Source organism: Diabrotica undecimpunctata, chromosome 3, assembly GCF_040954645.1.
Source record: "Diabrotica undecimpunctata isolate CICGRU chromosome 3, icDiaUnde3, whole genome shotgun sequence".
NCBI lineage: Eukaryota > Metazoa > Arthropoda > Insecta > Coleoptera > Chrysomelidae > Diabrotica > Diabrotica undecimpunctata.
In genome coordinates this window covers 24,830,119-24,856,430 of record NC_092805.1, presented here as the reverse complement: position 1 = coordinate 24,856,430, position 26,312 = coordinate 24,830,119, and the positions used below count along the sequence as shown (strand labels likewise).

The 26,312-nt window shown below is 33.6% G+C and overlaps 1 protein-coding gene across 1 annotated transcript; it reads left to right on the top strand.

Moving 5' to 3' along the window:
• The first annotated feature begins 22,739 nt into the window (after positions 1–22,739).
• LOC140435712 (uncharacterized) lies at positions 22,740–25,700 on the top strand. The gene is made up of 2 exons (XM_072524433.1): positions 22,740–22,797; positions 25,111–25,700. Exons 1-2 carry the CDS (start codon positions 22,740–22,742, stop codon positions 25,698–25,700), a joined length of 648 nt encoding a protein of 215 aa, XP_072380534.1.
• The last annotated feature ends 612 nt before the right edge of the window (positions 25,701–26,312 follow it).

Sequence of the window (26,312 nt, the reverse complement as noted above, 5' to 3'; positions counted from 1 at the left end):
AGTAATTTTCGAATGCACACTAACGATATTTGTTTTATTTTGAACCAAAACTACAGTTTTATCGAATTATAAATATTTAAGACGAGAGTTTATGAATTTATTGCTTTTGTGATAAGAAGAAACGTTGCCAGGGAATTGTTTTATTTGTTCGTATAGGCTTATGACGGTTTTATTAAAATATACTACAATTTGTTGGTATATATTAGTCTATAGCGACTATGTAACGTGAATGGTCTACACGATTGGTATAGAGAAAAAGCGCTCAAATAAAAACTAATATTTGAAATTAATGCGACTTCTATATTTTAACTTAAGCAGTTCAATTTTTTTTTCTTTTCTTTAATAACTTAATGCAAATAAATAAACAAATATAAAAAAATTGTTTGTTTTACTTCCAGGAAGAGACCTATTTTTTGATAAAGTAAAGCCAGTTTGAGAGGTACAAGTCAAAATGGCAAGTATTGACTTTGGGCCAATTCTGTTACAATAAATTTTACATTATGTTATAATTTGCATAAAAGGGAAAAACATATTCAATTTCGTGATATAAATTTTATTCTTTTAGGAAATCTAATACATTCTGAAGAAGTTTTAGTTGTCCGAGAATTCCATTAGTATAACCTTCTCCTTCGCAGCTAACGTAAAAGACGCATTGTTTTAACAGCTTCACGAGGAAATATCGAAAATAAGTCAATCACGGGAGATAATATTAATGGGAGATACAGTAGAGTAGGAAGAAAAGATGCGGATGAAATAGTAGGAAAATACGGAGAAGACACCACGAACAACAATGGTGAAAGATTCATAGATTTATGAAACCAGAATCAACTCAGAATCTTAAATGGATACTTTTCACATAAACTGATACACAGCTATACATGGATTCAAGAAACACGAAACATAAAATCAATAATCGATTATATTGTAACAAAACAAAAAACCCGACTGAGAGTACAAGACGTAAGAGTCCAGAGAAGCGCAACATGCGGTAGAGATCACTATTTATTACGTTCAAAAATACACTTCCCAATCCGAAGACAACAGAGAGAAACACATGTAGACATAAATAAGGCAGAAAAGATACTGGAACGAAGATACAACATCAAAAGCCTAGATGAAGGAAGTACCCAAGACTTATTCAAAAACAAATTGGATGAGAAGCTACAAATTTCCGCCCCTAAGAATATGGACCAGTTATATAAACATAAAAAAAATGTTTACACGAAGCAGCATTTGAAGCAATGGGATACTACATAACACCCAAGGTAAACAAACCATACTGGTGGGATAACGAAATAGAGAGAGAAATAAAATGTAAAAGACAATATTTAAGCTCCAAATCATTAGAAGACAAAACATAATATAAAGAAAAACAAGCAGAAGTACGAAGGAAAATCTCTAAGAAGAAGAACGAGTCTTGGAAAGAAACTGCCAACGAATAAATACTTATCTAGGAGGAACCAGAAGCACAGAAAGTTGGAAACTGATAGAAAAATTGACAAAACAAAAGAATAAAGAAGTAATACAGAGCATAAAACCGGAAGACTGGGAAGAGTATTTCAAAGGACTTTTGGTAGAGAATAGAGTCGAATTGCAAGAACATAGAAATCAAAACCAAGATAGAATTTTAATAATCGGCTCGCCAATAAGATTAACAACAGGGGAATTAAAAATGTGTGTAAACAGCTAAAGATAAACAAAGCCCCAGGACCAAGGGAGTATCAATTGTACAATTGTACGAATGTTTTCGACAACTATTTCAAGAATGCATAAACACATACGAAATCCCTACGGAATGGAAGATATCATACCTCAGTACTATACATATTAAGGGTGATAAAAGTAATTGTGAAAATTACCGAGGAATAGCTGTAACCGGATCTATGAGTCGAATATATGAAAAGGTGTTAAAGAACCGAATCGAGAGAGAATACTTAGATTATGAAGCAGAAGAAAAAGCAGGATTTCGTACGGGTCGATCCACTATTGACCACATTTTCTCCTTAACCCAGATAATAGAACAAAAGATGGCAAGGAATCAAGAGAGTCATATGTTGTTCGTCGACCTACGGAAAGCCTACGACAGCGTTCCACTGAAGAAGCTGTGGCAATCAATGGAAAGCACGAATATTAATATAGAATTATTAAAAGCCTTCAAAGTGCTATACAACCAAGCAATAACAAAAATAAAAGCAGAGACACAAATAACAACAGAATTTATAACATCAAAAGGATTAAAGCAAGGATTTTGTCTGTTCCCCAGTTTATTTAAAATATACCGCGAATATGCTTTAAAAAGATGGAAACAAAAATGCAGGAGAATGGGGATACCGCTCACCAACACTATGGTATATACGCTCAACTTTGCATACGATCAAGTAATAATGGCTCATGATTATGACAATTTAAATTATATGGCATGAAAATAATTGAAGAGTATGATATATAGGGTCTAGAAGTAAATAAAAAGAAAACCGAATACCTGTGCATTGGAGTAGAACAAGAAGATCTCATATTAGACGATAACACCACGATAAAGCACTGCTGTGACTACAAATATCTAGGTATTACTATTTCACAAGATGGAACATTAGCGACGGAAATGGATTTTTTAAGAAGAGCTGCAGGAAGATCTAGAAGAAAAAGGATTACCAACGAATGCATTAGAGAAATAATGAGAATCAAACGAACAATCACAGATGACCTAACAACAAAGCAACTTATCTGGTTTGGACACATACAAAGAATGGATGAACAACGAATACCAAAAGAAATATTAAAATGGCAACCAGAAGGCAAGAGAAAACGAGGTAGACCGAGAAAATGTTAAAGCGAAGGGATAAATAAAGAACTGAGAGAGAGAAGCCATAGAAGAAGACCTATGGAACAACGGGACTAAGTGGCGATTGGAAGTCGGAAAACGGCTGAGAACGTTATAAACCGACAAGTAGTAGTAGTAATTGGGTCAACGATCCTAAGCTAATACGGTTACAACCAATTCTCTCTGACTCTGGTAAGCAAAATGACAATCGAGCTAACCTTGGTGAAACTAAGGATGATGCCGTTATCGGAGGAGCTGATTGCTGCGATTGCAATAATGATAACCACGGCGACCTTTATGACATATAAAATGCCATAATTGTCGTATTCATTTTTAAAGAATATTTTTCATTTAATAATAAAATACTATTTTTATGAAGTCACTTTTTACTTGGTTTCTACCAAAAGTCAGTCACTTTGTGAAGACAATCAAAATGCGTTTTGTTTTCTGTGATATTAAGATTAGATATTTAGATATTTTATATTTAAATATTATAAGATATATAATATTTAAATGATTTTTCATCCACATTCTAGGTATATCAGTTTTTCGTTTAATATCTTGTCAAACGTATAGCAGTTTTTCTCTATTTGCCAAAATTTCAAAAAATGTACCAAATGGATTAAAAATATCTGCTCCTTTTAGTAAATTATTTTGGTGCAAGATTAAGACCACATTACTAAATACAAAGGAAGATAAATAAAGTTGTAATTAATTAGGTACAACCATTTCAAGACCGTTTAATTTTTTATTCTTTCGAAATTTACATATACTTCCTACCTATTGATTTTTAAATTTAATTACAGACTATAGAAATTATATTTTGTTATGTGACATTTTGACATGTTTACATCACGTCTTTTAAGAAATTTTATTGTATCTCCACTAAAAATTTTTTCACTGTTGTTTCTTTACGTTATTATATCTGTCATTCTTGTATAAATGTTTTAAGAAATTTCCAATTTTTTTCATACCATTTATTTACATGGTTGCATTATCTCATTTGTTATACTCATTACACTATTTTTCTTTACTGTATACTTCCGAATATAAATTACAGTTTTTTGAGACAACTGCTATTTCCATTGCAAAAATCGATCCAAGATTAATAATAGTTTCTTTCTCCGGCAGACTTGGCCGCATATGGCACACGACAAATGATCGAAAGGGAAAAACATGAATTTAAACTTAAGAAACTAGTCGATTTGAACGATACATATTAGTCGAGTCAGGAAGGCATTGTAATTTATAACTTCTTCGTTTCTCTTGATAGTAAAAATTAAGGGAGAGTCAGTGGTGGGTAGTCATATCGTTATAGAGTTAAATAATAAGTCTTGGACAAAAGTAATCAAAATACTTAAAGTTAAACTAAACATTTATTAGGTGTAAGATGACAACGAAACAATTTAAGCTAGAAAACAATTTCCCTAATAATAAAGATTAAGGTATGAAAGAAACTATAATAGCAAAGAGGTAAAATACACAAAGGCCAAGAAAGTTTGTGATCTAATTGAAATAGAAATATATATACCAAACTACTGGATAAAAACAATTTTTAATAACATCTGTGAAACTTGCTTAATATCAAAGAAATGGCTTAAATCGAAATTTCTATCTATACCAAAGAAAGCTAACTCTTGCAAATGCAACAAGTTAGGGCTCATTACCTTAATCAGTTACATAACAAAGAGATTCACTAAGGAATTACACTGTCCAGCTATGGAGAGCTGGACAAAGAAGTAAAAGATCAAGTGCAAAAAACAAATAGACTGACGGGATGCCTTAATAACACTATATGGAGAAACAGACACATTAACACTGAGATGAAATCAAGAATTTATAAAGCCAGTGTAAAACCCATAATGATATATGCCTCAGAAACAAGACCCGACACAGCTACAACGCAAAGGCTACTAGAGATGAGAGTACTGAAAAGAATTACATTAAATACTCTGAGAGATCGAAAGAGAAGTGAAGAAATTTGAAAATGTAATGTACAGTGTATAAATGAATGGACACAAAATAGAAAAAAAGTATGGAATAATCACATAAGGAGAATGGAGGAGACCCGTGTTGTCAAAATAGCAATAGATAAGTCACCAATCGTCAGAAGTATAGCACGACCGAGCAAAAGATGAAGTGACAACCTTCCATAGAGGTATTAATCCGCTAATGAACAAGCAGAATTGCTCATAAAGGGAAGCAGGAAGAAGAAGAATAAAGAGATTCCAAAAGATTATAGAAAATTGTGTCGATGTATCCTCCTCCTAAGTGCCTTCTTTGTTGAGGTTGGCGATCAATATGGCAAATTTCTCTCTCTGGGCTTAATGAAATAATTCATTTCCTCTTATGTGGGTCCAATCTCTGATGTTTCGTAGCCAAGATTTTTTCTTTCGTCCTATACCCCTTTTACCTTCAATCTTGCCTTCTAATATTACCTGGAGCTGCTCAAATTCCCTATGGCGCATTATGTGTCCTAGATATGACGTCTTTCTAATTTTGATAGTATTGACCAGATGAGGGCGTGTGCTCATTGTTCTCAGTACTTCTTCATTCGTAGTTCTGCTAGTCCAGCTTATTCTTAGCATTCGCCGGCATATCCACATTTCAAATGAATTTAATTTGTTGACGTCATACTGTTTTAATGTTCAGGTCTCACAGTCATATAGTAATAGAGACCACACATAACACTTTAGTGTTCTCAATCTTATTGAGACTGATAGCTTGAAGTTACAGAGCATTTTACGCATATTCATGAAACCAGATCTTGCTATTTCAATGCGTCTTCTATTTTTTTTTGAGTGGTCTAGTTGACTATTTAGTTTTTTGCCCAGGTATATGAAGCTTTGGGAACTCTGAAGAGTGATACCATTTATTTGTATGTTAGGTGTAACTTGTTTATGGGGGTTTTTGTGGAATATCAAAATTTTGGTTTTGAAAAAGTGAATGTCCAAGCCCAGCCTGTGACTTTCTTCTGATAATATGTTCATCAATATTTTTAGTTGGTCTTCTGTTTCTGCTAATACTACGGTGTTATCGGCATATCTTATATTGTTAATGATGATACCATTAGCTCTGGCACCTTCAGGGCGATCTTCAAGAGAAGCTCTAATTATATGTTTGGCGTATACATTAAATAATAGGGGGATAAAATGCACCCTTGACGCACTTCTCGTTCTATGTTGATGTACTTGGTGTTTCCGTTCTCTGTTCGAACGCATCCTGTGTGGTTCCAGTATGTATTACTTATGATAGCTATGTCGTGTCCGTCCAACCCTACTTCTTTAGTACCTCAATCAATTTTCCGTGTTTGATGCGGTCGGTCGAAGGCCTTTCTAATTGACAAAGCACACACACAGCCGTTTTTGAACCTTAAGATACCTTTCTGTCATCAGTGTCAATCCCATAATTGCTTCTCTAGTGCCTGAAGTCTTTATAAAACCATATTGAGAACGACTCAGGTATTCTTCACACTTATTGTGAATTCGGTTATAAATTATTTGCTTAAAAATCTTAGCGGCATATCTCGTTAGGGATACAGTTCGATGGTCTTCACGTTTCCTTGCTTCTTGTTTTTTAGGACGAGTTTATATATGTGGATGTTAGCCAGCCATGCGGTATTGTGCCATGTTCATATATAATGTTGCAGAGGTATGTTAATTTTCTGACAGCATTATCACATAGGTGTTTAAAATGTTATTAGTTCTTCTGTTCTCTGATCACCAATTAAATCTTTAAGATATTGCTCCCATGTTTCTTTCTGTTTTTCAGGCTAATTCCATTTGGTTTTTCTTGTTTGTTACAATCGATAAGTATTTGGGTTTCCATATTCCAGATACTTCTTAAACCTTTCTGTGTAGTTCTCTATCTTCATGCTTTATTTGCAAATCTTCTACCTCTTTACATTTTTCTTGTATAGAAACTGTGAAATATATACTAGTCCTGCCGTAAATATCGATACAAGTGTCAACGCGGCTTCTGCGGCTGATAAACGGAACACAGCTAAAAGTTATGTTGACAGTTGACAAGTACAGTACAAACACGCCATTCCAGTCGAGTTGTTACGATAGAGTTGACAGATAAAATGTATTGCTGTCATTGCTCTTCACAAGTGTGAAATAGAAAGAGCTCGTATGTTTTTGTTTATTTTACTGTTAAATTATTTTTGAATACGGGAGAAGTAAGTGATCGTAAAAGATCCCGGCCTTGCGTGGCTCTGCGCCACAGGTTATTAACGCTTTTAAGTCAAAAATTAACAAAAATCCTGCCAGAAAACAACAAATTTTTGCTCGGGAATTGGATATTGCACCGAAAACCATGAGTTACATTATCAAACAAGACTTAAGTCTTGCGATTTTCAATCAGTAAACAAGAAAAGGCATTATGGTTGCATTAAAACAAAAATAGGAAAACCATCAGGACGTCTGTACTCGTTGTACGGTAAAGCGCTTTCCAAAGAAATCTTCACAAATAAAAAAAAATAGCCTGCAGAAAACTGTTAATAAGCAAAAGGATATAGTTTGTGTACGGTCATCCAAGAAAATTCGCGAGCAATTGCCAAGGATAAAACGAGGACTTTTTTTCTGCCTCAGTGGTGGTTTAGTGGGGAGTGTCCTATGACGGCGTCAATTTTTTACATTTTTGTGAAAAGGGCGAAACATGTTACCAATGCAATGGAGCTTCTAAATCTCACATGTTCCAAAAGAGACCATGGATATTCCAACAAGACTCTTCACCTAGGCATAATCCGAAAACTACTCAACAGTGGCTATACAGCTATACTCAATTTATCAGTAGTGAACATTGGTCATCAGTCAGCCCAGACCTTAATCTACTTGACTACTAATTGTAGTCATTTTTAGAGGGCATGGTCTCTATAAGAGGTCAATATAATCAAAAGTAATTTAAACATGCTCTGGTAGAAGTTATGGACAATGTCCTTTGGATGTCGTCCGTACAGCGATCGATGAATAGCCTTACAGACTTTGGCGCTGTATTCAGGCAAATAGCGGTCATTTTGAATCTTGTGTTTTCTAGTTTGTAGTTTAATATATTGATAATAAATTATTGGGAAAACATTTTTCAACTCAACTCAGTAGTTTATATTTTTCTAGTTAATTAAATATCTTGTACTTATTCTATCTACTCTACTCTACTTATCTACTCTTCACGTTATACTATGCGTTCTACAAATGCTAAAAAGAATTAGTAGATGTCTAAACTGGTACACAAAAATACGGAAAATATATTAGTAATATCAGATATGCTAAAAATGCCATACTAATTACAGAAAGAATAGAAGAACTTAAACAACAAGAGAAAACTAGAACTATGCACAACGATTAATAACGATGATATATATATATATATATATATATATATATATATATATATATATATATATATATATATATATATATATACCATACCGAGATCACATGAGATATGATAAATATAACTTGCTAAAAAAAAGATAGAAGGGGTCAAGGCGCAGGCAGAAGAGCAATATCATGGCTTCACAACATTAGAGCATGGACAGGTATAAATGTTCAACAGTTACTAAGAACTACGCAGAACAGGGAAAATTGTAATGTAGTGATCGCAAACCTACAGTAATGTAGTGTACCAGAAAAAAAATAGACAAGGAAACAATATTAAAAATGAAAAAGTGTATTAAAAAATTAACAACGTTAAGATGTAAAGTTTAAGTAAAGAGACTGATAGGAGCAATGAACCATTTGGAGAATAAAGTAGAAAGTTAAAAGGATTTTCCAAGTTAATATTACTTTGATACTGGCATCTCTTTATATTATTATATGTATGCCACATTTACACAGTGAATCTTTTCGTATATTTTGCCCCATATATATCGCCGCTGTAATTTTATGGTGCTATCCTAATTCTTTCTACAAATAATTAATTCTCTCCGATAACAAAATACAACTTTTTGTTGAATAAAGCCAATGAAGTGTTTACCTTGGTTTTTAATAAGAATCTTAATCTATACATTCTTTGCATTTATAGGTCTGACTTTTCCACGGAACTGTTTTTTCAGAAATTGCTAAATCTGTTAGATGACTTGCCCAATAAGATAAAAAAAATTCTATGCTGCTGCTTGTGCTACCCAATTTCCCTTAATATCGTTGTTCTTGCTAGTAATTGTTACTATTTACTGACTTTTTGTCAGCTTTGCCCATAAAATTCTACAATTTTCAGTGACAATAAAGAATATTTTTCTATTCTATTCTATAGCTACCCCACGTAATTAATTTCAGCTTTTCGTAAAAAATTCAAACTAATTTAAATCATTTTTATAAAAAAAGAAAAAAAGGCTTGGTAAAATATTTTTTAGGCTTACCTTCTTCTTCTTCTCATTGCGCCGTCTCCTTTCGAAGGTTGGCGATCCAAATGGCAATTGTAGTTTTGGAAACTGCTGCGCGAAAGATCTCTGCGGATGAGCGGTCGAACCATCTCCTCAGGTCTTTCAGCCACGAGTTCTGGCGTCTTCCTACTGATCTTTTGCCCTGTACTTTTCCTTCCAGTATAACTTGAAGTAATTCATATCTTTCGCCTCTCAGCACATGACCCAAGTATTGCATTTTCCTCTCTTTGATTATTCTTAGTAATTCTTTTTGTTTATACATGCGACGAAGTACCTCAACATTAGTAACTCTTTGTACCCATGGAATCCTCAACATTCGTCTGTATATATACATCTCAAAGGCATCTATTCTTTTTTCTATTTCAGAGTCCATTATCCAACTTTCACAGCCATACAGTAAGACAGAAAAAACGTAACATCTGATCATTCGGATTCTAATCTGTAGACTAAGGTCTGTTCTTGTAAAAAATGTTTTAATGCTCATGAATGTTTTCCTTGCTTGTTCGATTCTTGATAGGATTGTCTTTTTTGGATTACACTGACTATTGATATTTGTTCCCAAATATTTTATGGAATTTACCTGTTCTATTATTTGACCCTTGGCATACACCTGTACGTTTATTGGTGTCTTTGAAAATACTAAAGTTTTAGTTTTGGAAACGTTAGATGTAAACCGAGCATTTCGCTGTGGTGAACTACCGCATTTATTATATTTTGTAGTTCTTGTGCGTTGCTTGCTATTAAGACGGTATCATCAGCATATCTGATGTTGTCTATGCTGATTCTCTTGTTCGTCAACTCCAGTTGTTCTCAGAATTTCGATCATCTTTTGATGGTTAACGCAGTCAAATGCTTTTCGATAGTGCATATACATCTACATTCATGTCTCTGCATCGTTGCGTTAACACATTTAAAGCAAAAAGAGCCTCTCGTGTTCCCAATCCGTTTCGAAATCCGAATTGAGTGTCACTCATCTGGAACTCGCACTTCTTGTAAATTCGTGTATGGATAATTCTGAGAAAAGTTTTAAGGACATGAGACATCAAGCTTAATATTCGATAATCATCGCATTGTGAGGAATTCGATTTTTTTGGTAATGCTACGAATGTTGATTTTAGCCAGTCTGTTGGTATTTTACCTGTGTCATATATCTTATTGAATAATGCTGTTATTAAATCTAGGCTTTTACTTTCGTTATCTGCAATTAGTTTAAGTATTTCGACATTGATATTGTCTGGACCGGTGGCTTTTCCATCTTTCTGAGATTTTACTGCATGAATCACTTCTTCTTTGGTTATTTCTGGGCCTTTTTCATTTATTCGATTATCTAGAGGGTAATAATTAAAAAAAAAAACGGAAAACACCGCGCCTGAGGTACCTAAAATACACTACACTAATATTTTTATTTTAAGTAAGTTTTGACAATTATGAATTAAAAAAAAGTCAAGAATGTTAGATGTCCGTATACAAAACAATTAAATTAATGGTTTCCCTGTAGTGTTTCTATTTAAATTTAAAAAATAAACCTAGGGTATAATGTCTAACTACCTTAAGTGTATAAAACAATATTTTCTTCTTATGTTGGTTCAATTATTCTCGTAGTCTATTTTGTTTTATATAAGATTCAAAACAAATGAGCAGAACTTTCTGTGGACCAATAAAAATTGTTCTGTTTAAATCTACGCATCTGATTTAAGATGGAATATTTAATTGTTTACCTGAACTTAAAGTCTAACCACAAAGTCCTTTAAATTTTCCAAAAGATCCGCTAATGTGATGAATAATGCAGCATATAATTTATTACAGCAATATATTTCTCGATGCTAAAGGTGTTCAAATAAATGGCATAATTGTGTTATTGGAGATTGTTCTCGTGCTTATTTACGATCTGATATTTGATATTGATTTGAAACTTTTTACTTTAATGCTTATTTACGCTCTCCTCAATTTGGTATGCAAATTATCTACACGAGAGTACGAATATGGTCAAAGGCAGCGTCTTTGTAATATATTACATCAATGGTGGCGATAAGGGATTAGATGTAAGAGTATATTATCTGATAAATAAATGTGATGAGATAAACCTCGCCTAAAAATATTTGAGTCAAATTTTAATTCTACAATTGCTTTAGCAATTATTGAAAATTTTAATAATAAGACTAATAAAACAAAAAGAACATGCAAAATTTACTAAACTATCATATACATCACCACTCGAAAATAATTGAATAAATTACGTATATCCTAGAACAGTGTTTCCTAAGCTTTCTTAGATCGAGTACCCCTTTTGACAAAAAAATTTGTTGGCAATTCCTTTGTCTTATCAGACCCGTTTCTTCGCTTTTTAATAACATTGCCAAATCAAGGAGAAGATGTAATACGCCGCCTTAGATTTGGTACAGTTATTTAATTGAGAAAAATATGTTTACTTTCGCAATCTATAAGTAATTAGACAATTTCTTTTTTCTTACGTTTTTCTTTCGTATTTAACCACAGACTACCACAACTACATTGGTGCTTAGATTTTTCTGGAATTATAAATTCGACTTCGACTTATTTGGCTTATAAAAGCGGTGCGATATCCTGCTGTAGTAAAATGGTGCCTAAGTTATTTGTATTACGTTTTTTTTGCATCTTTACTATTTTATTAAACTTGGATAAATTTTGAAAAAGATCGTTTGAACCGTCTGCATCTGAAAATAAAAATAAAGTATGACTTTACAGTCATTTTGAATAAGTCACACTGCAATATTTGTAAGGAAGTTTTGTTAAAGCCTGTAAAAGAGAAGCCTGTAAAATTCTCTTTACAATAAAGACGCGATTTTTTCATCATCAACCTCTATAAATATATAAGCAATACTAGTTAGGTATGGAGTTGCATCACATTGAAAACCTGTAAGACACACACACTTGTTGAAGATTTAATTTTACCTACAGCTCTTGAGATGGGTGCACATGAATAGGCTCCCGCTTGCAGGTAATAAGCTCTATACCAATAAAAGGGTTTGCGTGAATTGGCCCCCGATGAAATTTTTGGAAATTAAGGTAGGTAGGCAATGGATTTTATTGGAGTGGATGGCCACTTAAAAATTGGATCTGGAGATTTAACTCTTAAAAATTGTTTTGCAATGATATTTAATGTAAATTGTTGTTTTTGCATACTAAACTTTTTTTACACCTGATATTTGATAAAGAATATGTTGTATCTAGATCAAAATAATTTCTAAATTATCGTTAACGGATAGTTAATATAGATACGAAGAAAATCTATTTTCTCAGATTTAGATTCAGAAATGTTTATTGCTTTAAATTACAGTAATTGCTTAAATAGTAATTGCTTTATAGAGTTCGGGAGCCAGTTAAGGTGTGCCGGTTGGGATGGCGAAAGTGATTATAATAAAAATAAAAACCATGCCCATTTTAAATAATACTATCCAAAGAAGAAGTGTTATGGCACAAGATATTCAACAATAAAATATTGAAAATATCACAAAATGTATGTCCTTCGCTCTATGTAGATGGATGCATCTACAGATACTTTCAACTGTTTCCAGTTTCTAGCATTCGTATGGTACAACGAAAAAATATGGCACTACAGAAGATATTTTATTTTGTTCTACACGGAAACGAAAAGGGTTTGTTTGAAACATCTATGCAAAGTACTTATAATTACCATATTGACTGGATGAGATACATTGCTATTTGACTAATGGGACCAAGACTTTCTTTAGCTTTCAGTTAAAAGCAGAACTTTTGATATATTTGACAGATGCTTATTCGGAATATAAAAATATATTTTCGAAATCTCCTTGGCTTCTCACGCTAGCTTACCTGGCCGATTTATTTGAACACTTAAATATTGTAAAGTGGAAGATATTATCGAACACAGATGGACGGAACATGTTGCAAGAATAAAAGACGACAACTGGGCCAAAGAGTAGTTGGGAGTGAACGCTACTGGCAGACAAGTAAAACCTGCAAAATTCTCAACTCGATGAACCGACAACCTCAAAAGAATTGTAACTAATTGGATAGGAGAGACACAGAACAGAAATATATAACTGTCAATTCAGATTCTTTTGACCACTTCTTGCACGCTTTATATACTTTATAGTTTATGCTTTAAAAATTGATCAAATATGTTCCCACTTCTTCTTGCAATACCGTCTCCTATCGGAGGTTGGCTACCATCACAGCAATCTTTACTTTGTTGGCTGCAGCTCTGAACAACTGTATTGAACTGTACATATACCACTCCCTTAAATTTCGCAACCAGGAAATCCTTCTACGTCCCACATTTCTCTTTCCCGAGATTTTTCCTTTGATTTTGAGTCTAAGCAGAGAGTACTTTTCTCCTCTCATTATGTGGCCCAGATATTCCAGTTTTTTCGTTTGTATGGTTTTTATGACTTCGCATTCCTTCCCCATCTTCAGCAGAACATCTTGATTTGTTACTATTTCTGTCCATGGTATTTTCCACATTCTCCTGTAACACCACATCTCGAATGCCTCAATGTTTTTGATGTTTATCTTTTTCAGTGTACAGGCTTCCATGCCGTACAGCAGAACGGAGAAAACATAGCACCTTGACCTTCTCGTTCTTAAGTTTATATTTATGTCCCGGCTGCATAGGAACTTTTTCATTTTGACAAACGATTGTCTCGCTATCTCTATTCGCCTCTTGATTTCTCTTGTCTGGTCATTAGTATCAGTGAAGCAAACCCCTAAATATTTGTAGGACGTAACTCTTTCAACTGGCTGATTATTTATGGTTGAATTCACATTGGTGTATAGCTTATATGTTCTTACGCCATATTCTAATTTCAAATTTAATCTTAGCTGTCCTCATAATCCACTTTAATAATATTTAGCTTCTCTAACATTAAGACTTTTTAACTTTACCGCTACCTCTCTACTGCAATATTCTAATTCCTACGCTTATTTCATAACATCAGTAAGTATTTGCAATAAATAATAAAAATAAGAAATCCGTAAACTAATTTTTCGAAATCAAATTCAAATCAAAATCAAATCGTAACTCTTTTTCCTTATAATAAAAATAAGATTTTCTGTTACAATTCACGTTTCTATAACTTCATCCAATAAAACCAAAACCAATATACTTCCAATATGTGTCACGACTGCAAATGGGAAATATGACGATAAAGTCGAAAAGTTGTATGATCAAATCGTAGACATCTTACAGAAGCTCAATGAACACGAAATTTTATATAATATAGGCGACTTTAATGCAACAATTGGAGAAGGTCAACGTGGTCAAACTGTAGCTCCTTATGGTCTTAGACAACCTAAGGATCGAGGTTAGAGATTGTATGAATTTTGTAAACATGCCAATGTTTACATGGTCATTCCAAACACCTGGTATAAACTACTCAAATAACGACTATATCCTTGGAAAACCTCATTTGATGACGGCTGTATTTCTGAGACTTCAAGAAACCCAGGGTTAATATATGATAACCTACTTTTAAGACACTTCCGAAAACCCACAAAAATTCACTACATTTCCCGGAGCAGATGTTGGATCTGATTACCAACCTCCTGTGGCAGATATTAAATTAAGGTTAAAACGAATCCAACGACAAAAACTAAAAACCAATATAACTAACTTCTAAAAAATTTATTAAAATCCTTTGTAAAAGGTATATTAATTATATACCTTTTACAAAGGATTTTAATTAATTTTTTAATATATGGTATACAGCCAAATACAGGAACGTAGATTCCTTGTGGATATTACTAACTTTGACGATATAAGCATAAAAGACAATATTAAAAAGAATTTAACAATAAAATAAAGAACATCGGAGAATAACTAGAAGATCCAGAGGAACTATGAAATGAATTTTAAAACCAAGTTAACTAAATCTCCACAAACAATAATTATTATAGAAGTAACTTCAATATCATCAATAAAAATAATTGGATGACATAAGACATCTCGAAATTGATAGAACAACGTCGATTTATAAAATCTAATGATACAGCATACAAACATCTACATAAATGAAATAAAAGGGTGATAAAATTAGCCAAAAAAAATGGATAAGAGAAGAGAAAAAAGAAAAAAGAAGAAGATTGTGATATCTAGGCATGACTTATTTCTTTTTCTTCTTTGGTCCTCCAAATATTTCTTCTGCCGATTGGTAACTTATCTCTCAGCGTATTTCCTGTAATTCTTCTCAATACTCTCATGTCCACCGTTTCCAGTAGCCTTTGCGTTGTAACTGTGTCAGGTCTTGTTTCTAAGGCATATACCATTATTGGCCTTACACTGGCTTTATAATTTCTTGACTTCATCTCAGTGTTAATGTGTGTGTTTCTCCATTTAGTGGTATTAAGGCATCCTGCCAGTCTATTTGCTCTTTGTACTAGATCTCTCATTTCTTTAACCAGGTCTCCATAGCTGGACAGTGTAATTCTCAGGTATCTTATTTTTATTACTTGTTCAATACTGAAAACCATGAGTCCCCTTGTCTTATTTCGCTGCCTATCTCTATAGGTTCTGTAAGTTGTCCATCTATTCTGACTTCCATTTTGTTGTTTAGGTAGATGTTTGCGACAGTTTCTATAATATTTAGGGAACTTCTCTATTATATTATACAGAAGATGGATTACATTTTTTACTCCGCCTGCAGTTTAGTTGGGTGGATCAAGTAGCTCGACAGAACTGTTGCCGGTCCCGAATCCAGATAAAGGAGGAGGAAGTCTACAGCCAGGTGAGTAGTTTACTGACAGACTTTAAAACCATACAGCTTATAGAAACAAGATTATGCCTCGGAACAGAAAAAATGACTTATTTAATGTGCCCAAAAAAGGAAAAGAAATAAGCAACAGATGTGAAAAACTAGTTCCTTTTTTACTGCTTGACAATAACAACAAAACGACAATAAAAGAAATAATATTTAAGACCATCATACCAACAGGTCTTTAAAGAAAATCTTTTAATCAGTGTGTTTTGCCAGTGTTGACTTTCGGAGCGGAAATGTTGACTATGACAAGGAGAACAGTGTAAAAGATCTGTGTGGCACAAAGGACGTTTGAGCGTTTAAATACGAGACAATATCCTAAACCGCCAGCTACAACGAAGATCAGTAGTAGCTGATGCTGTAGAGAGAATAGCAACACTGAAGTGGAACTGGGCAGGTCACGTAGATCGAATGACAGGTAACAGATGGATAAAGCGGATACTGGAAAGAAGACTAAAATATGATGCCTACCGAAGCAGAAGTTGGACTGACGATCTAAAATGTTACCACAGGAATTGGATGCAAGACGCACAAGATCAAAATAAATGGATAATTATTAGAGCGATCTATGTTCTGTAGTAGACAAGTGAAGATTAAATGATAATGATGATGCTGTTACGGTTTCAAAAAGTCAATATGTCTTTATACAGACTTCGTAGTTCCTTGTTATTGGCTATACGTTTGTTTTATTTAATACTGAGTATCCTGTTTAGATACATTAAAAATGCCGTAGATTTTTTGGGGTGCATCTATAAAGAGTACCCGAAAAACGTAGTTCTTAGGTAGTTCACTCTTCATTTTTCATCAAATACTTAAACACTTTCGACATTCTTAACCTCTTTTTTATCCTACACCTTATTCTCGAAGAATAATCACATGTAATGGCATTTAGTATTGTACCTAATAAGGGGTCTTTAATTAAAAGCTTCCCATCTTTAAATTAAAATAAAAAACTGTCTGTAGTCTGTAATAGTTTTAAGTTTTAATATAATTTTTATTTCTTTATTATCTACTTTAGTTTTAATTTACAATTTAAGGATTTCTAGTAAATAATAAAAGTAAAACTTCTTGTGTAAAATGTATATATTGAAAAATTTTAAAAATAATAATAATCGTAGAACATTAAAAAATATAGAAGATTTTGCTACAAAAAATATTATAGTTACTGCTGTAATTTTACTATAATAAAATAATACTTAGATCTATCATAACGACTTAGGTACGTACACCGACTTATACATCCATAATTAATTCAACAACCAAAACAAGAGTTAACAAGTACTACACACTCAACATAAATCATAACCTTAAACCAAACCCAAGGTAGTTACATCTACAATTACATTAAAATATAAATCACCTACAAGATTAACAAGAATCAACTTTATAAACTTAGATTTATTGTTATATTTTCTTACCCAAATCGAGCAAACATTATAAAAAAAATATAAAATATCGCTGCGAAGATCAAAACTTTGCTAGGACAGTTCAGTGAAGGAGTTGGATTTTTTTTGTTATTTTTATATACACAAATAATATTAATTTTATAATGCTTCTAAATTTTGGATATAATATTATTAAATTCTACAGCGTAACAAAAATTCTTCTGAAATGACGGCATTTCCCAAGGAAAGTGTTCTAGAAGTAAATAGAGCCTCCGTTCAGATTTCCAGGTCAGGACTATTTTATAGGGAATAAATACCGTTACAAGTTAGAAAAAATAGGATAGGGTCTTAAATATTATAAGCCTTACTGATAACAGAAGAAGAAGAAGTTTATTTATTCAAAAATAGCGAAAGCCCTAATACATACAAAATTAATCAATTTATAACATTAATACATAAGATAAAAATAACAATTACACTTAAAATATAGTACCTACACTTATTAAAAAATATATAACATAAAACATGACTATATAACAACTACCAAACTATTGATGCTTTTAATATGGTCCATTAATGTGCTTTTAAATATTTTTATACATGAACTACTTTTAACTGTTTGAGGAAGCTTAGTAAAATGAGGTGTTGTTTGCACTGAACGTTATGTCTCAAAGATGTCTTGACATAAATCAAGATGTCTTCATGTGTTTCATAGATTACAACAAGGCCTTTGATAAAGTGCTGCATTATCACCTAATCAGACTCCTGACAGAAAATAATTTAGATAAACGATACATCCGGCTAATAGCAAATATGTACTTCAATCAGAAAGCAGTAGTGAGAGTAGAGAATAATACCACTGAAAAAATTGAAATAAAGCGAAGTGTGAGACAAGGGTGTATACTGTCACCAACCCTGTTTAATCTCTCTTCCGAAGACGTAATGAATAGAACACTCTCTGAGCAATCCGTAGGTATTAAAATAAATGGTGTAAGATTAAACAATCTGAGATTTGCCGACGACACTGTTCTGATCGCAGAAACACTTAAAGAGCTACAGACATTGGTGAATAAGGTATCAGACTGCAGCGAAGAATATGGACTATCTTTGAATATAAAGAAAACTAAATTTATGGTAATATTGAAATCAACACAAAATGTTCAAAATTTATATTCACACAATAAAATTATCGATCGAGTTAGCAAATACAAATATTTAGGCACTTTTATAAATGAAGACAACGATAGCCCAGCGGGAAACCAAAATAAGAATAGAAAAAGCCAGATCCATATTCACTAAAATGAAGAGAGTGTTCTGCGGAAGAGATTTGAGCCTTGAAATGAAACTTCGCCTGATGAGATGTTACGTACTTTCTGTGCTGTTCTACGGAATGGAGTCATGGACGTTGAAAAAGATTGATACCAAAAAATTAGAGGCATTTGAACTGTGGATGTATCGCAGAATCCTGAGAATATCATGAACCGAGAGAGTCACAAATGTCGAGGTCTTGAGAAGAATGAATAAAGAAAAGGAAGTCATATTTACGATCAAAAAACGAAAACTGCAATACTTGGGATACATTACAAGAGGCGAAAGATATGAAGTGCTTTGAATAATTATGCAAGGAAAAATAGCAGGAAAAAGGTCCATAGGAAGAAGACGAAACTCCTGGCTAAAGAATCTACGGGAATGGTATAGCTGTAGCAACAACGAATTGTTTCGGTCAGGAGTTTCGAAAATACGTATAGCCCTGGTGATCGCCAAGCTTCGGAACGAAGATGGCACTTAAAGAAGAAGTAAAATGATCAAAACCCTTAAACATCAAAGAGTTTCTTGAAGGTGTCCTTTTTGTTTTCACAATGTGTAAATTGCTCTTACCTTGAGTATGGTAATTGTGAATATCACAATTCCATGTAATAAACTCACAAAAGTAAGCAGGAGCCAAATTATTAGGAATTTTATAAATGAACACCATTTTAAGGTAAAAGACCTTTTGTTGAACTAAAACCCACTGCAGCATTCTAAGCATTGTTGCTATAAGTGTATATCTACTTCCACCAAGAATGATTATCATTCCACGATTTTGTAATTTTTGCAACTGGGCCGATTGATTTAAATTGAAGAGAAAAATAACTGACGAGCAAAACAGTAAAACACTATGAAGTTGGTAAATTCGCTTAAGTAAAAAGACCATGTGCGAAAGTACAAGGTAAAGAATACAATTTGTAGTATGTAGAGAAAAGTAATAAAGTTTGGGAACACGATATCGATATCTACCAAATCTTTGTAGATTTTCGACAGGCCTTGATAACATAGACAGAGAAAAAATATAATTAATTATGTAATAATTTGGTAAACCAATGACACTAGCGTAATAAGTTTAAGGGGCGTAGGAAATTTCGACACTAAGCAGGTAGCGACTAAAATTTAATGGCAATTTTCGACACCAGCCCCAATTCCCGTTTTTATCTTACAGGTATATTCGACACCAAATAAATAGCTGCGACATAAATAAAATACCATAATTAATTAATTTATTTATTTTAATAAAAGTAATGTGCATTTTATTTCTTTATAACTGTAATAATATCTAAATATAATACAACTAGTACCTAATTTTTGTACATTTTACCGTTAATATACTTGTATACAATGATTTATTTGCTATTATAGGAATGATAAGATACAGCTTTTATAAAATCTAACCTACGTATTTGTTAGGATCGTAGTTTATCCATCATTTTCTCCAAAAATGCCCATTTAGCCGTAACAGTAGTATCTTTGATTTTTGCTGGTATATGTAAACTATTTATTTTGACATAAGTGTCTACTTGAAATTCTTTTAACTTTTCAATAAAAATAAAAATAGAAGGATGTGTTGAATAAAAAGAAGAATTAAATCTCGAATGAAAGGATTCACAGGCATTTGTGGTCCTCGCAATAGACGGATTCTGATTAGACCATATGTGTGGTGGAAATAGAGCGCTATCGAAAATGTAATTTTCCAGTAAATAATCTGCATATATATCAAGTGTTGCGTTTATAGGTTTATATGACATTAAATCAGAAAGAAAGCATTCTTCAACTTCTGCTGGATTTAAATAAGTTAAACCAAACGTATGCCTTAACCATTTTCCAATTTCTGAATTTGTATCCTTATATTCTTGTACCAAACCCAAAGATTGAATTTTTTTAAACCAGTTTTGGTGTAAGTGAAAACGGCATCCACTAATTTTTGCATTGGGCCACATATACAATAAAGCACAGTGAATTGCTTTTTCAAAGTCCACAAATATTTCAGTTGGCTCTAATGATAATTGAAATGTTTCAAAAATCTTAGACCTTAATAAAGAAAATAAATTTTTGTATGTCATTGACAATTTGTCCTTTAACAAACAGTATGCTAAAGGAACATAATGACCATTTTCCAAGCCATGTATAGTAAATAATTGTAGAAAATATTTGGTACTGTATGAAAATGTACCATCCATATACAAAGTTTTTAATTTACTCAACAAACGAATATTTGTCTCGCATGAAAATACAATTACATTTAATTCAGGATGATTTAAAAACAAAAAACTTTCATTGCGACAGGTTTTAGGAGAATAATTACTAACCGCGTTATGGACTTCTGATATGCTTCTTGGTAACGGACCTGGTAACAGTTTACGACGACAGTTGTAAATGTTCTTTCTTATGCTAGCTATGTCAGGAACCATCAGCAAATTGGCATCACACTCAGCAACAGCAGTTCTTGTAATTTTGGCAGGCTTTTCCGATATGTCCTCTTGGGCTTTTCTTTTACATGAATTGGTTACCATCTTTACTTCAAGCTTTTTTGGATCGGCTTCATGATTATGTACCAAATCACTTCTTGTGATGGTGAGGTCCTCACAGCCTATTGTAAACACTTTTGCGGAACACTTAGTGTTTATTTGGATGCAGCGCCAAAATATCTCGCCGCTTTTTAACACTTTCTGTTTCGAGAACAAATGATGCTCCACCACTAATAAATCTCGACCACGGGAACTTTTTATCAAACTCATTTTTTAAATATCCGTATACGTGCACAAGTCAACGTCAAACAAGAAATAAATTACAACTGAAATAATTTAGTCACAAGTACACAAGTGCCACGCCCCCCGCTGTGACAATAAATATTGGGAAAACCCGCTTGTCCTGCTTGGGTGCAAATGTCCATCGCCGCTAATTACCTACCTACCTGCTTTACGCCGCGGTGTCGAAATTTCCTTTAATAAAATTTGACCCTTCGATTACCCCAGGTACAAAGACAATTTGGTGTCGAAAGTTCGCCCGCCGAGTTTAAGCAACCATGACTCACACAGAAGTGCAAGTACGATTTCAAAATCAATTTGCAGACTCCTTCCAGATAACTAACGGGCTAAAATAGGGCAATTGTCTGGCTCCTACTCTATTTAACACATTGTTACGAACATACATTCAACGTAGCCCATATAACGGTGGCATCTGTCGAGACGACTAGAAGCTTCCAGAGATTTATATAAATATATTTATATAAATAATTAGAACCGTTCGTTTTATTTAAAAACCGTACAGTGGTGTCAGGTGTGAGATTTAAAGATAAATTTAACAGTGTTTGCTAAAAAAGTACTTTTGAACGTTTGAAAAGTATTGTTCATCGGGAACATCCGCGTAGTGATCTTTAAAAAAAAGAACATTTAAAAAATACGTATGTGCCTGAACAAAGATGCTGCTAGTACAACTTTCAGTAAAACGGTTGCGTGAGCAACTAAAAAAACGCGATAAAGACTGTAGCAGGTCCAAGAATATCCTCCAAGAACGTTCTAAAGAATGTTCCCAACAAGAATGGAGATGACCCACAGATACTCCATTTTCAATCAGCAGAAGAAGCAGTTTTAATGAAGATCGAAGAGAGTTCTGGAAAAAATGATAAGAAATTTGAAAATGTCTCGCAAATTATTGAAGAAACTTCTAAAAAAAATAATAATAAATTCGAAAAGGTTTCTAGAAAATTCGACGAGAAATTTAAAAATGTCTCGCAAATGATTGAAGAAATTTCTAAAAAATAATGATAAAAGATTCAATAAAACGTCTTAAATTATTAAAGAAGTAGCTAGACAAAACGACTAGAAACTCGAAAATGTTTCTAGAAGATTGCTGTAGATAACTTCGTCACTGGGTTGAGAGACAGTGAACTACAAAAAGCTTTACGACTAGCAAGATCGAAAGTTTGAGATAAAGCGCTCGCCATTGCCTTGGAACACGAGACAGCTAGTTGAGCTTCACGGAGCTATCCAGTACGAACCTCTGAAGAGAGTGACGAACAAAACGATAAACGTCTGGAGAAAATCGTACGGAAATCAGTTCGTAACACGATGCCAAAGAGACGTGGACCCAGAAGTTCGAATGGTGGCGACGTAGGTCACATTCACCGTAAATTGCAAGAAAATAATACAACAGCCTACCTAGAGTTTGGCTGCAGACCTTCTAAAGAACATGTTGCAAGCAAAGATTATGTCGATCGTCTGAAGTTAAGAATGAACAACATTCATGAACTTGCCCGAAAACACATCCAGTTAGCCAGTGACAAAATGAAAGATCAATATTACTCTCGATGCAAGAATAAAAGCTATGAAGTAGGTTATCTTGTTTGGCTTTATAATCCACAACGTCGTCGAGGCTTGTCTCCTAAACTTCAAAGACAATGGGAAGGTCCGTATGAAATTAAAAAGAGAATAAATGACGTAATATACCGAATTAAGAAGTTGACGAAAGGTAAACCAAAAGTAGTTCACATAAATCGTCTTGCACCATATGCTGGCTCAAATGGAACAGAAGAAGCACGAACCCTCCAATATGAGATCAAAGATGACCGGCGACCAAGCTTTAATGAATTTATGTTAAATTACGAAGAGAGAAAGAGTGCTAGATTCGGCGTGACCACAGAAGTTCAGCAGGATCTTTTTAGTGTTCCGCATAACGTCTCTCTAGCCCACCTCATCCGTATTTTATAAGAAGAAGTTAGGTCGTTTGGACGAGTTGAAAAATTAGCAGCCTAAAGTTGGAAGAGTACTGAGATTAGAAGATGGTCCTCAATCTTTGCTGTATATGGTGACCAGGAAGTCGTATACAGACAGGGCAAGCTACGAGATTTTGTATCTAAATTTTATGAAATTGCTATTTAACTATTTAAATATTGAAATGGGTCTCGAAGGAAATCTGTAGCTAAAGTCATAAGTTAAGTGGTCAAGGTGGTCAAGGAATTTGTTCACATTTGTTACAAGGAATGTTGCGGTGCACAGTGGTGAGGCCAGCTAACTGCAGCTATTTCTTTTATTTGTAAAAATTTCGATGTAAATAGAGGTGGTTAAATTTAGAACTACAGGCTAGTAAGAATATTCATATTAAGTTTCACTTGGAATGGACTCAGGTTGTGTTCTTTTTTTGTTTTTTAGAGACACTTTAATCTCTCCCCTGCTTATCTGTTTTAATAAAATAGTTACTGTTTATTTAGTTTTTTTTTTGTATATCATATAATACATAGATGTATTTGAGATGTACTGCTGGAGACGAATGCTGAGAATACCATGGGTGGCCCGAAGAACAAAGGAATCCATACTGGACCAGCTAGACATAAAGAAAAGACTAAGAACACAAATATCAGAACAAATAATAAACTATTTTAGACATGTGCTTCGAAGAAATGGTCTTGAAAAACTTACCATCCAGGGAAAAGTAGAAGGCAAAAGAAATAGAGGTAGATCTCCCACACGATACACGGACCATATTGTTGCTATCATTGGCGCTCCATTGTCAGAATGTGCTAGAATGGCAGAAGATAGAAAAACGTGGAGGAACATTGGGAAATTTAGCTAGTAGCTTCATGATATCACGATACCTGCATCAGGTCAACGACTAAGAAGAAGAAGAAGAAGAAGAAGATATCATATAATAGCTTGCATAATAGTTTTGCAGTTTTTTTAGCTATTGTAAGGAGCTCTTGTGGACCTAACTTAAACCTTTCAAGGTTAATTTTTTTTATATATTTTTTTTATCTTTTTATTTCATCTCTTTGTATAAATCTACCTTGTCATGTACAATCTATCTATATATACAGTCCTTGCTGTCCAATTTTGGACATAGACCTCCTCTTACTTCTTCCACGTCTCTCTATTGTAGGCAGTTTGTATCCACTTCGGACCTGCGTGTTTCTTCAAGTCATCTGATCATCTCATTTGTGGCCTTCCTCTTTTTCGTTTGTAACTAGGGTAAGTCCGGGAGAGATGGGCCATCGGTATAGACGGGCCATTCGTCATATTGCAGATCCACTGTTTATTGTGCAGTGCGACAACGTTGATTTATAACATTTAATCAACGACAGACCCTGTGAACGTGGTCATTGCGAAGTGTATGCATAAACAACGGAGATTTTTTTACTTAATTATATGTTGTTGGTGAAATTTTTCCTTGGTGAATTTGCAAGTTGTTTAAGTTTTGACAAAAGGTAAGTTTTTTTTATTATTTATGTATTCAACTGTTATATTGAGATAAAACAACTGAACCTAACCTAAAATACCCTTATAAAATTTAAACTGTGTGTTCGATGGCGTGGCCCGTCTCTACCGAACCTTTGGGATAGACGGGCCACACTGTGTCGGTATAGATGGGCTAATAATGTATTGGGTTTGTATTATTCAACATTTTTTTAATAATAAGTATTATTAATTAATTTCTATATTGTTACAGGTTACAATATGCCTTCATATTATAAGCGGAAATCTACTGTTGAAAGAGGTAAATGGAGCGAAGAAGCACTACAAAATGCGGTTGCAGCTATCAGAGAAAATCGCATGGGACTATATCAAGCTGCATTAGCTTATGGCATACCTCGAAGTAGCATACAGAGAAGAATGAAAAATAATGATCTAAAAAAACACAATCATCTTGGACCTTCTTCAACTCTTGGGGATGAGATCGAGATGAAATTAGTGCTGCATATTAAGAAATTGCAAAAGTATGGTTTTGCACCCACTCGTGACCATGTACGAACTGTGGCGTTTGAGTTAGCAGAAAAATTTAATGTAAGCCACAAATTCAATAGAAACAACAATAAAGCTGGTTTTGACTGGTTGCAGTCTTTTTTACGGTGCCATCCAGACATATCAGTGCGAAAAGGTAAAGGAGTTTCTTTGGACAGGGCAAAAGGATTAAACCACGAGGTAGTTAAACAGTACTTCGATCTGCTGCCAAGTATTTTAACCAATAGTCAACTAATAAATAAGCAGGGGCATATTTTCAACGTAGACAAGACAGGTTTGCAGTTAAATAACAGTTAAATGTACTCGAGTCTAAAGGATCCAAGAATGTCCCTGTTATTACATCAGGAGAGAAAGGAGAAACGATTTCTGTGATAAGCTGCTGCAATGCTGAGGGCGTATTTTTACCTCCGTATTCTATTTTTAAAAGAAAAAATAAGAAAAGAAGAATACGCGGATGGAATGCCACCTGGAGCAATGTTTGTAATGTCCGAAAAATCGGCCTACGTAAATGAGTGTAATTTAATGAAAATGAGTGCATTGGTTGTGGTGAAGATTACAGCAAAACATCCAGAAAAGATGACTGGGTTCAATGTTTGATTTGCAAACACTGGTGCCATGACAACTGTACAAAATTTGAAAATGTTTGTGATTCATGTGGAAAAATTGCTAGTAAAAAGAAATAGGTTAACATCATTATTTTATGTGTTTCAAATTAACCCAACTCTACCAATAGGAATGGCCCATCTGTACCTACGTATTGGTATAGATGGGCCAATAAGAAGTATTTATGTTAATTTCTATAACTTTTATATTCCTCAAGTTACATGTTTTTTATTTTGCATAATAAATATATAAACTATAATAAGTATTCCTTTCCAAAAATCGTATCATACACTAGTCAATTTTTCA